This window comes from Anser anser (assembly GCF_964211835.1).
Source record: "Anser anser genome assembly, chromosome: 5".
NCBI classification, from domain to species: Eukaryota; Metazoa; Chordata; class Aves; order Anseriformes; family Anatidae; genus Anser; species Anser anser.
This window is the reverse complement of record NC_139725.1, coordinates 34,608,086-34,620,205: the sequence shown is the minus strand read 5'-3', so window position 1 is coordinate 34,620,205 and position 12,120 is coordinate 34,608,086. Positions and strand designations below refer to the sequence as shown.

General features: G+C 63.8%; 1 protein-coding gene across 3 annotated transcripts in view; it reads right to left on the bottom strand.

Annotated features, from left to right (window-relative positions):
* Nucleotides 1–5,653, bottom strand: part of DGKZ (diacylglycerol kinase zeta) — a 43,892-nt gene extending 38,239 nt beyond the window's left edge. The window contains exon 1 of one of the 3 annotated variants that reach the window (XM_083837578.1): nt 4,433–5,653. In XM_083837578.1, the coding sequence (XP_083693704.1) occupies nt 4,433–4,491 (59 nt within the window). In that variant the 5' untranslated portion in view covers nt 4,492–5,653. Of the gene's footprint in view, nt 1–3,259; nt 3,587–4,432 lie in introns of those variants that run through there. The other 2 variants (XM_083837576.1, XM_083837577.1) reach the window with 2 other exon arrangements.
* Between the last annotated feature and the right edge of the window lie 6,467 nt (nt 5,654–12,120).

Here is a 12,120-nt window from a genome sequence, read left to right as displayed (position 1 = left end):
TGCGAGCGGCACGAGGCTGGAGGAGCGGGGAGCTGGAGGCTTCCCAGGCAGATCGAGATCTGCATGTGCGGAGGAGGAGGAGGCATCCTCTCGCTTGCTCAACAGCTAGTTGGCAGCGAGGCGCTCGGTGAAAAAGCCTGTCCCGAGGTAAGCTCTGCTCTGGCCCTGGCGGCGTGCTGATTTTAAAGCTCACCAACCTCGCCGCTGCCACAGTCGCCCGGTTTTCCCTCGCAGCACCTGGGATTTAGCCCACGGCTGCGCGAGGGGAAAGCACACACAAAGCCCGGGTCCCGCAGCCGCTGCTCTGGGGTCCAGGCTCGCCGCTCAGGCAGCTCAGCAGCAAAGAGCTGGCGAGTTCAAGGGGACACGGAGATGCCACCAGCAGGGTGGGCAGGGGGAAGGCAGGGGGGCAGCCAGAGCTCCCACGGGCACTTCTCCCCCGGCTTTCACACGGGCGTCAGCATCGAGCAGAGAGATGAGCGCCGTCCCAGAAAGGTGTAGGCGAGCGCTCAGCTCAGTTTCTCGAGTGCCGTTTACCCGCACGCTGTGCCACCCACAGACCTTCCCCGGCGATGGCACGCATCCCCCCGGCTTTCAGCTCTCAGCTGCAGTCCCACGCTCCCCTCCCCGCGGTGCTGCGCCTGCGGGCTGTGCTGCCGGCAGCCCCGCTGCGCCAGACCTCTCCGTCACGCTGCAGGGGAACACGGTGAGGGTCCCAAACCTTGCGGGGAAACCCACGTGAGTGGCTTGCCTCTCCAGCACGAGGCAGAGCAGGAGAGGGGTTGTCCCCCCAGCACTCGCACGGTACTCCCTCCCCTTCACAGCTGGAAGGGGTACACCACGCTGTTCGCTTACACCTCAAGAAACAGGGCACCTAGGAAGGAAATTTAATCCTAACCACCTATTATCTGATCAGCTCCAATCTCTTTATCAGCCCAATTAAAAGAATTACCCATCTGTGGCCCGGATGCACGTATTGTGCACTTGTCTCTGTCAGCTCTGGAGCCAATTACTCCACCCTCCTTTAAGGCAATTACAAGGTACAGAAATAAGTCCGCTTGCAGCACACAGGAGGCTAATGTGCCGCAGCTTCAGGGAGAACTCGGGGTCTCACCCCTCTTCTGCTTAAAAACCTCTCCGGATTCATCTGCAGTGAGATGCCCACGAAGCCCTGCGTGCCAGCCCCGAGGACAGATGGGCTCCGGGGGCGTCAGAGGAGGCAAGAAGCATTTGGTGCTGGTGCAGTCTCCTGTTTCTTGGATCCCCGTCTGTGAAGGTGTGCCTCCTGCTGTTACTGCAACTGGCCTGAGCAACCGACGGTCTCAGAGGAACCAAAGAGCCGAGCAGCATGTGCCCAGCTCAGGAGATCTCTCTCCTTGCAGCCAGAGCTCTCCAGATGCAAGGCTTCATCTCCCCGTGCAAAGTTTCCTTTCCACTTTTTTCCTGGCCAAACAGACTCTGGCTAAACTCCAGAATCCAAGGGGGTGCAAATTTCTTCACCAATCGCTGTTCGAAAGCATTTCCCAGATGAGTACTGACTGTACTTCTCCAAAACAAAGGAGAATAAGCACCTTACCCCGCACTTCCCTCTGACGAAGTGGAACTCGGTGCCACCTTCTGCTCTACCACTGAGGTGGGCACAAATTCGGCAGCTCTCAGCAGCTCCCAGCCAATTCTCCTCCATGCCTTCAGCCCACTCTCTCCACCCACAGGTGCGTGCGGGGGTTTCTTCCTTCCTCACGGCCTTTGGGAATTTCTTCTTCCTCCCCTATAGCTTTTCACAGCTCTGAGTGCTGTATTTAGCATCCAGGGGGAACCAAGTTCCTCCATCAGTGGAAGAATAGCAAGAGATGTATCCAAGCACTGAACAATTCCAGGGGCATCTCAAGGCACTCTGTGGGGCATGCTGGCCTGGCCAGGTCCGCATTTCCTGCCCGTTCCACGCATCTGCACCACACAAACCATCCACACATGGAGAATTTCCCCGCTGTACTCAAAAACAATGGCTTGCTCAGGGACACGTGAACCCCCGGGAGCCAGAGACACCTTGTAATACTGGGGAAAGGACAGAAACTGCAAGAAGCTCCACGTGGCCGCTGCCGATAGCTCTGAAACCAGAGCAGAGGAAAGCAGCTCTCGCTCTGGGGTGGAGTGACCTTGCAAACCCTTCAGTCCCAGCTCCCATGTGGCTTCGCACGGTGTGCTGTGCAGGCTGGCAGCGGGACCCTTCCCCTCTGTATAGCACCTGTGAAATCACGCTGGGAGCATTGCCTAGTGCTTCTGCCCCCCCTGTACAAAAAGGTGCTGACAAGCTGCAGCAAGTCAGCGGACGGCCACCAAGACGGCTGGGGCAGGTTGGACTAGATGGCCTCCAGAGGTCCCTTCATATCTGAACTAACCTAGTTTTTACACGTGTGATGTGCAGGCACCCCTACACTTACATGGGTCGAGCATCCCGAAAATCAGGTGAATATCAGGATCCCGGGGAGGAAGCCGTGGCGTGCACCTTGAGGACACCTGGTCAGGGTGCGTGAGCCAGCCCAGAGCAGGGCAGCCGAGGTCCCTGAGCCCCTTGGGAGCAGCACAGGACTCACACAGCCATGTGTTCAGACTCACACAGTCCTCGCTGTTGCAGGACTGCCGAAATCATAGCTGGAGCACGAAGCACGTGCATGGGGATGGGGACAAGCGGCGCTGAGCGTACAGAAACAAATCCTCCAGACACGAGGCTCTGACTTCTCCAGGAAGGAGGCTGGGGTCAGCGAGGGCAACGCTTCCCAACTTCCCATTATTCATGCCAACAGTTCAAAAGGAGAAAAACGCAAACTCATCTTCCTCCATCACCACGCTGCGTCCCGCACCCTTGGGCGGCTTCGTCACACCTCCGCCAGCCGCCTGCTCTGGGTCGGCACCTCTCCGGGGCCCGGCGCCACAACGGAGGGACGAAGGCGGCTGCCGAAAACTCCCGGGAGGCTGCCGGAGGCTGCCGGGAGGTCCTCCAGGAGAGCCCGGGAGCCGCTGCCCAACTCGGGCACCCTCAGCGGGGTGCGCCCCGGGGCTCCCCGCGCACCCCGGGGCGTCGCCCTCCCGCAGCGCCCGCGCCACAGGTGCCAGCCTCGGCGGTGGCGGCCACCTCCGGGCAGAGCCGGGCCCCCCGGGGCTCCGCGGGGCAGCCGCTGCCCGGAGCCCCCTTCCCCGCCCCGAGCGGGCCCCGGGGCGCCGCGGGCGGAGCGGGAGCCGTGCCCGGGCCGCTGCTCACCTGCGCCCGAAGAGCTTGAGGCCGGTGAAGCGCTTGTTGCTGTGCCGGCGGCCCGGCGGCGGCGGCCCCCGCTCGGGCTCGGCGCCGCCCGAAGCCCCGGCGGCGGCGGAGGAAGAGGAGGAGGAGGAGGAAGGCGAGCCGCCGGGCGGCGGGGGCCCGGCCGCCTCCATGGCCGGGCTGGGGGCTCGGCGCCGCCGCTACCGGCCCGCCGCCCCGCGCCGCGGCTCCATGCGAGGGGACGGGAGGGGCGGGCGGCAGGCAGGGGAGGAGGCAGGCAGGGAGGGAGGCGGCGCTGCCGCCCGCCCCGCCGGGCCCGGAGACGGGCAGGAAGTACCGGGGGCCGAGCCGGGCCGCCAGCGCCCCCTGCCGCCGCCCGGACACCGGGCTCCGGGCACCGGGCACCGGGCTCCGGGCACCGGGCACCGGGCGCCCGCCGCCGCCCCGCCGGGTGTCAGCCGCAGCGGGTGCCCCGCCAGGCCCCGGGGGCCCTCCCTCGTCCCGGCTCGCTGCCGGCTCAGGAAGCCGAGTGTCAGCCCCGCCGCCGCCCCCGCGCTCGGGAAGAGGCCCGGAGCCTCCCGCGTCCTCCCATTGTTCGCCCGCTGGCGCTGGCCCTGCGGCACGGCACGGGGACGGGGATGGGGCCCTGCCCGCAGGCCGGGGTGCTGCCCGCGGGGCGCCTTCACCTCCCGTGCCAGGTGGCGAGAGCGGCGGCCTTCGGTGCTCCTTTGCATGGCAAATGAGCCACGGAGCTTGTGTTGAGCAGGGCACGGAGCCCGCACCGAAACCTGGCTCTTGGGGGGCTGCCAGGGCAGGGCCCCTGCTGCCAGCACGGTGCGGCACGTGCTGAGCCCTCGGCCCCACGCCGGGCAGGTGCCCCTCAAGCAGGAACCCTCGTGGGAGAGCATGCAGGGTGCAGGCGGGGGCTTCAAATCACCCCTGGTCACGGGGGGGAAGGCAATGGGCTCGCGTCGGCAGAGCCCATGCATGCGGCCTGCCGGCATCTCCGCTGGCGAGGCTGCGCACGCCCAGCCCCGGCACCGGGAGAAGAGGAGGGGACTGCAGGCGAGGAGCCAGGAGAGCCCAGAGGAACCTTTCCCCCTCCCCAAAGCGCGGGCTGCCAGCACTCAGCCCCCCGGAGCACGAGCAGGCGGCGTGCCCCGTCTCGGCGGGTACCTCATGGTGGTGGCCCCCGCGGGGCTCTGGGGAACGTCCCACGAGCGGTGCCGCCACATCTGCCGCAGCACGAGCTGATGCTGCTCAGCCGGCCCAGGGTTCACTCTCGCTCTTCCTCCCCCGGCGGCTGTTTTCCGGAGTCATCCCGAGGGCAGGTCCCTGGCAGGGCTCCGCCGCCTGGTCGCGGTGGCGTGGGCCCCGGCTTTGTTTGCACCCTCCACCTGGTTCCTCTCTCTGCACTTCCTGGAAGTGCGAGGGCGGCTGTCATTGCGGCGCCGCGCTCTTCCCCCCGCAGCCCGTGTCCTGGGGCCGGCTCTCCTCTGGAGGAGCCTCGCGAGGCCTCGGCCGGCCGGCGGCTCTCCGGACGTCCTCTGTCCGTGCTTGCCCTGCGCCGGGTGCTGGTGAGGGGAAGCAACCGGGTGAAGCAGGTACGGGCACCAAAGGTGAAGGCCCAGCCTCCAGAGGGTGAAGAGGCTGCCTCCAGTTCATAATCCGTCGCCTGGGCCGGGACTGCAGGGCGCAGCACGGAGGCCTGGCATGTCCCCCGCTGCAGAAAGCCCAGCTCTTTGCAGCCAGGCTCTGCTCGGTCTGCTCTGCCTCCAGCAGACCTTCAGACCAGGAGGGTGTCCATGGAGAGCTTCCATGGAGCTTGGGAAAGGCAACCGAGCAAAGCCAGTTCCTGGGGAGGGTATTTCTGAAGGGGTGCACGTTCTTCTTTTAGACTACATCATCAGAAGGGGTTAAAAGGAAAGAAAAAAAATTGAAAGGCCTTGATCTCGCTCAGCTAGCTCTGAAACTGAGCACAGCCCACTTCACCGGTTAACGTGCACGGGGTGGAAAAGGCAGGTCCCGAACGCCCAGCTCCAGCTCAGAAACCTCGCAGAGGGAGGGGAGCGGCTCTGTCACCGCAGCTATCACCGAAGTGGCTCGTGGGCTCTGCCGCTTTGCATGTGATGAGGGGTTGGTCGCGTCCGCGCTCTGCCCGCAGACATTTCCCTTTCAACGTCTCACGCTCTGCCCTGCGGCGTTAACGTCCAGCCCCGTACCCAGGTGCACGCTGGTGGCACTGGGTGAGCAGCACACCGCACGTGGTCACAGCACTCCGGCCACGGAGGCAGCCACCTGCTGTGCCCCTGCCTGGGCTGGAGAAGGCAACACCAGCCCCTGTTTGCGGATTTGGGGCGCAGGAAGATGCCTGGCGAGCAGCAGTGCAGGAGCCCAGGCCCCCATTGTTCGCCCCTCACCGTCCCACTCTGCCCACACGAACCTGTTGTCTCGTGCCGCTTTGCATATGTACGCATGCAAATCTGCAGTTCCCAGGAAGGAATCAGATAATCCGCCGTGGGGTCACAAAGTCCCTCCCTGCCCCAGGACCCACGCTGTGCCTGTTTGTCCTTCCCTCCATGCAAAATCAGAAAAAAAAAAAAAAAGTCCAGTTCTTGTTGGTGGTGGTTAGGAGACCAGAGGGCAGGGAAGCATTGCTGGGGGGGACGGGAGCACCCCCACAGCCTCTGACCGGTGTAAGGCAGGGCACGTGGCTGGGGCTGGGGCTGCCCTACAGCTGCTTGTCACCCCCTACACAGGTCTGTGGGGAGCTGCCTGCTCTGCAGGGTTAGCCAGCGCTGCCAGCGTGCCCCCAGCCGTGCCCGGGGTGCCAGCCACCTCCTCCCCCCGCTGCACGGAGGGATGCAGAGACGGATGTCTCTGTCAAGGCAGAGCAGGCTTGGCTTGGTGGGGATGAATGGGAATTTGATTATGCTGCTCGGCACAGCCAGGCTAACGCGATTAACAGGGCAGCAGAGAGGATTCAGGCTGCGGGAAGGAGGCAGCCTTGCTGCCCCTCTCCCCTTGCAGCCCAGGCGTTCTCCCAGCCCCAGCGCTGCCCGGCTGGGATCAGGGTGCTGTGCACTCTCAGCTCCCAGGGTGCACAGAAATCCCCATTTCTGCTGTCCCCACGCAGGGACTGACAACCTGTCCATCTGCAAGTCAGCATTGGGGAAACGTATCACGTACCTGCACCGTGGCTGGAACAAGCCCACCCTCCTCTCCCCCCTGCCCTGCCCTGCCCAGGGTGACCAAGCTCGCTCTCCCTTTCTATTTACATTACAAAGCCCCTCTGCTCTGCTCTGGGTTATATTTAGCTCCCCGGCACAGAACAGCCTGTGAGATGTGTTAGCGCATCCTATCCACCCGCGTGCAGCGCAGCTGGGGCACCCCACAACCCTGCTTTGCTCCGTGGGGTCCGAGGCTGGGCTGGGGGACACAGGGGGCACAGCAGCCCCTCTTCTGACCGCCACGGGGTGCCTGTGCCTGGCTCTGCTGCCCCACCGAGGTGGCAGGAGCCAGGGCTGGGAGCACGAGAGCAGAGGTCTGGCTCCCGGCACGCTCCCTGCCCCATACGTGTAGCCCGTGCAGCGAGTGTTGTGCGCTGCGGTTTCCTTTCTGCGTAAACACCCCCACGGGCTGCGCTGCTGGGAGCAGCGCCGGTGACAGAAGGCCAGTGCTGCAAGCCTCACCCCAAAGCGACACAGAAAGATAAGAGAGAGCCCTGAGCTGCTGCGCTGTGCAAGTGCCGGGCTGCGGGGTGCTGCTGGGCATTGCCTGAGGCCAAAGGAGCTGCCTGGCTGGAGCTGCCCCAGGCCGTACCCGCCCCGCGAGCTGGAGATGCTCCTGCCCCGCTGCCGCACCGCCATGGGGACACCTGGAGCAGGAGCCGATGTGACACGGGACTCTGACCAAGCTCCCTGGCCCAGCAGCGCTGGCAGTGAGGCACAGATCCCGGCACTTGTCCTGGGCTTGCAGCGGTGACAGGGAGCACGGGGCCCTCCCGGCGCCGCAGAGGCACCTCCCTCCAGGCAAAAATTGTCCCAGAATCTGCAAAGCCGGTGCACAAGCCAGCATCATTAATAAGCTTGGCACGGAACTGCTACTCAAAGCCCTAAATATAACCTGAGTGCTGAGCTCTGTTCCACCCGCCCAAGGCGCCTCCGTACACCACGGCAGCTATTTCTGGAAGGAACGTTATTTCCATAGGCTTAATATCATTTCTGCTCATTTCAAACCCTTTATATAGTGGCTAATGCCGCCTGCCCCTCGTGATGACTAATGAGTCCCAGCAGGAGCAGGCAGCTTGGCAGCGGGAGAGCTGGGGCCTCCCACCTTCGCCTGACATTGAGGACACACCGGTGATGACCATGGCCCTCGGAGCAGGGCCCCCACACTCCAAAACGGGGTTGGGAAGTGCCTCCAGATCCGTGGTGAGGGGGTTTCTGCCGCCCCCCCCGGGCCAGGTCAGCCCAGTTCTGGGCACCAGCTGCTCTGGGCAGCAGCAGCTCTGCCACCGCCTGTCCCCCACCTGGCACAGGAACCAGGAGCAGCTGTTCCCAGCCCCGTGTGGGTGGCACAAGCAGATTTTCACCTCCAGATACTTCCTCTCCCGTTTTCTCTTCCCTTTGCCCTGCTGCCTGAACTGAATGGTCGGGGCGGCAGCTCAGCCTCCTCCCTGGCATGGGGCAGCAGGTAGCTGTGGGTGCCCTCCACCCAGGAGCACCTCAAGGAGCCCCCACTGTGGGGGGACAGGAGGACAGAAGTGTTTTGGGGAAGGGCAGCACGGGTCGGAGAGGATTAGCAGAGCCGCGTGCGCGGGGTGGCCGGGGTGGGAGCAGCAGGATGTAAACAGTCCCCTGCAATACCGGACAATTCTGGAGCGAATTCAGGCTGATCAAATTAGGTTGCAATATGTTCCCTTCCTCCCCTGGGGAGGCTGGATAATTGCAGCTGGCTAATCCGTTCGCAGAGCGCACCGCGCACATCTGGAGGAAGACAGCGAGGAGAAGAAAATCCTGCTCTGCTGCTGCGCTCGGCATACCCATCTCTCTTCCTTGGCATCATAGCGGGGCAGAAACCCCCCGGGTCTGCTGGGTGCCTCATGGAGCAGTCCCGGGCACCGAACCGGGGCCAGGAGCGCTGCCACAGCCCCAGCTCACACAGCCAGGCACTAATTTGGTACGGGCTCTGCCGCCCCTGCTCCCGCTCGCCACCCACTGCAGGAATAACAAGTGCCTGGGATGAGTCAGCCCGGGGCCCCTCCTGCTCTGCAGGCACTAATTCGGTTTCCCATTAGTTCCCATTACTGCAGTATTAGAGAGCAATTCGCTCCCAGTTTGCTCCGCAGCCCTTGCAAGGGGGGAGAAGGGCTGCTGCACGCTTGGGAGCCAAGCCAGGAGGTGACCAAGTGTGTCCCGAAGCACAAGAAACCTGCCTCCCAGCACAGCTCTGCACCCCGCGGCCCCCAAATCCCCGCAGCAGGCACTTTGTGAGCACCGCAGGACACGCTGCCCAGGGGCACACTTCGTCCGCAGCAGCTCTGCTGGGCTGCAGCCGTGCTGGGTGAGGCACAAGCAGAAGGGTCACGCCGAGAGCCAGCGCAGATGCTCCTCTCGCTGCAAAGAGCCCCCCGGAGGCTTTTCAGCCTCATCCCCTTCACCTCCACATCCCTGCTCCCAGCTGGGAGGTCCCCTTGTCCCCATGCATGGACAGGGCAGTGGGAGAGGGTGCCGGGGGTGAGCAGCGCTTGGGGTCTGCGGCTGGGGCTCATGGCATGGTTCAGCAGGGGAAGGGAGACCCCCAGGAGGCTCCTACAGGGCTCGTCTGCTTGGAAACAACCACGGCACGGCGATGCAGGACGTCTCTAGTGGGAAGCTACCAGTGGCCACCTTCAAGAGCCAGCCCTGACCCCGATGGAGCGAGAAAGCCAGGTCAGGTCCCGCGGCACCCCTCCGCCCCAGCCCAGCCCGGGGGCTCCTACCTGTAGGACACCTGCTTTCTGATGGCCAAGTGCAGGAACTGCTCCTCCACCTCCGCCACCGCCACCGCCCCTCTCATCTCCTCCCAAGCCGGGTCCACGCCGCGGAGGCCCAAGCTTCGCTCTCGCCCGCTGCTCTCTGCGCCCGCCGCTCCCAGGGGGCTCGCCGCTGCCCCCCCGGCCCCCTCGCTGTCACCCCTGGCCGGCGTGAGGTCTCTCCAGCTCCCGGGACCTTCTGCCATGCCGGGGCGAGACGCTTCTCCAGGCAGGGAGCCCCGCTCTTCTCGGTCTCCCCAGGGCCTCAGGTGGATGCCGGTGAGGCTTTGCTCCCCCGGGGGGAGCAAAATCTCAGGGGAAAAGTAGCGGAGCCGCCGTCCAACTTTTTGCAGTGCTATCTGCCGGCCTCTCGGTAGCAGTTTGAGGGGCTCAGCCTCCGTCTGTCTCCCTGCCCTGCCTCAGCGAAGCAGAGGAACGGCGGACAGAAACCTGCCAACGTCGGTGCCGCTGCTCGGAGGTGCCAGGGCAGCAGCGGAGTGCGATGCTGGTGGGGAAAGGGGTCTCAGGAGAGAGACCAGGGGAGAAGGAGAGCCCGGGGTGCCCGCTGCGGGGACCAGGGCCAGGCGCGTCCCTCGGCGTCCCCTGCGGCAGCGGGAGAGGCAGGGAGAGGCTGGCAGCGAGGAAGGTGCCTGTGCACCGATCCTGCAGCAGCCCTCAAAAGACAAAGCAGAAAGCGAGCGAGCGTGAGCGTGTGCGTGGGGAGGGGGGCTGCGGGGAGCGACAGGAGCGTGGTGTCACCTTAGAGACACTCGGAAACTGGCACTTAACCCTTCGGGGGCCGGGGAGGCAGAGGAGGGTGAGGACGACAGCCGCCCCTCACCGCTCGCAGCCCAGCCTGCCGGGGCTGCTTGCCCCAAGCGGGTGTGCGCAGCAGGCACCCCAAAAACCTGCAGGACTGCAGCCCCAGCAGAGAAAAGGGCCTGCTGCTCGGGGTCGCTGTCCGATGCAGGCAAGATCCACCTGGGGACAGGGTTCCTGGCTTTGGGCAGTGGTACCCAGCAGGAGAGCTGGGTTGTCTGTCTCTCCTGGGCTACACTTTGTGACCCTGGTCCCAGCCACGCCAGCTGGGCTGAGAGACCCCTGCAAGGCTCCCATATGTGCCTGGCATCTTGGTTTGGATTTGCTCTGCCCCCTGTTCATGCACCGAGCCCGCATCTGCTGGGCACTGGCACATCGGTGCTTCGGGTCTGTGGCAGCCGCCCGCTTGCCCCAGGGACCCGTGTGCTTTCCAGGGCCGTCTCCACAGCCCCCAGGCCCCGAACCCATGCAGTTGTGACTTGTTGTTCCCCCCCACAACGCTGTGCTGTGGGGCCAGCCGTCTCCTAGGCACCTGGGTGAGCTCCGTGCCTGGTGCCTCCTGCTCACAGCCTGGGTGTCCCCCTACATGTGTCACATCACCCTCACCCGGCCTGGCCAGCCAGGGGTGCAGGATGTGGGTCTTCCTGTGGGGTTTATTACACATGCCCAGCACCCCCGGAGCTGCAGTGCCTCTTGTCGAGTGCCTACGGCCTGCCTGCGGGGCCGTTCCTGTGCTACGGGAAGCCTCTACGGGAGGCGAAGCAGGGAGCAGGGGATTTTGCCCTTTCCATCCTTCAGTGTGGGCATGTGGGACAGTGCAAGGACAGCTCGGTGTTGCCACACACACCCCGTCCTCCTTTCAGCTTCTCCCATCACGGGCAGGGCGAGCACTCCCTGGGCAGCAACATCTGCAGTGAGGAAAGCTCTGTGAGGGCGCAGTCTCCTCTGCCGGGCACAGGAAGAGAAACCTTCACCAGGCCAGAAAATCCACACGGGTTCACGGCCCCAGCTCCATTGCCGGGAAGTGCTTGGCACCAGGGGGTGTGAGGAGGAGCGATCGCCCCGCAAGGTAACCGAAAGCTCGGGCTCCTTGCCCGAGAGCAGGAACAAAGCCTGCACGTCCCACGAGGGATCAGCACGAGGACGGGCGGTACGGTCAGGTACAGCCCCGAGCAGTGACACCCAGAGGGAACACGCTGCGCTGAGCGAGCGGGGACGCTCTGCTGGAAGCTCTAATAGCTCACGTCCTCTTGTAACAAATCGATGTTCCCAGGGACCGCTGGTGGCCCGGCGGTGAGCTGCAAAGGCAATGCTTTTTTTTTTTTTTCTTTTTTCTTTTTTTTTTTTTTTTCCCAAGTTGGCCTGGTAACAGAGAGCAGCTGGGAATAACTCGTCTCTGCAAAAGGAAGACCGTGTTCTGTCAGTGCTCTTTTGTGCAGGGCCTGTACGTATTGACAGCGTGCAGCCTTGCTAGGAACACGACCCTGGAAGGGAAAAAGCCCGGCCTGGGGTGGCAGAGGTTGGCCGTGGGCGCTTGGAGCAGAGTGAGTGCAACGGAGTGAGGCTGGAGATGACTTGTAAAGAAGGTGCCCCCTCGCTCTGCTAATTCCCTCATTCTGCTCTAATTACTTGCTGTAGCCAAACTGGTAGGTGCGATTGGCTGGCTGTGTTTTGGGAGGCACAGCGAGGATCAAAAGATCCTAATGTGCCTGCTTTGAGAGGCTCAGAGCTATCTGGTAGACTGCAGAATTGAGAGGATTTGTCTGGATGAAGGGAAATTTGTGACAGAGGGGATTCTGGTAGCTCTGGTTGCATCAGTGTTTAAAGGGACGATGCCGGATAAATCATCCTTTTAAGAGCCTCCCCCTGGCATTTCAGAACACGAGTGAAGGGCTCGAGCCAGGCTCTCCCTGGAAGGCAATGCCCCGAGAGCTCAGGGATGTTTCACAGGGGCGAGCCAGGCAGGAGCCCTTTGGATGAAGCCTGGCAGATGCACGGAGAGCCTGGCCACGCAGCAGGAAGGTGGCTC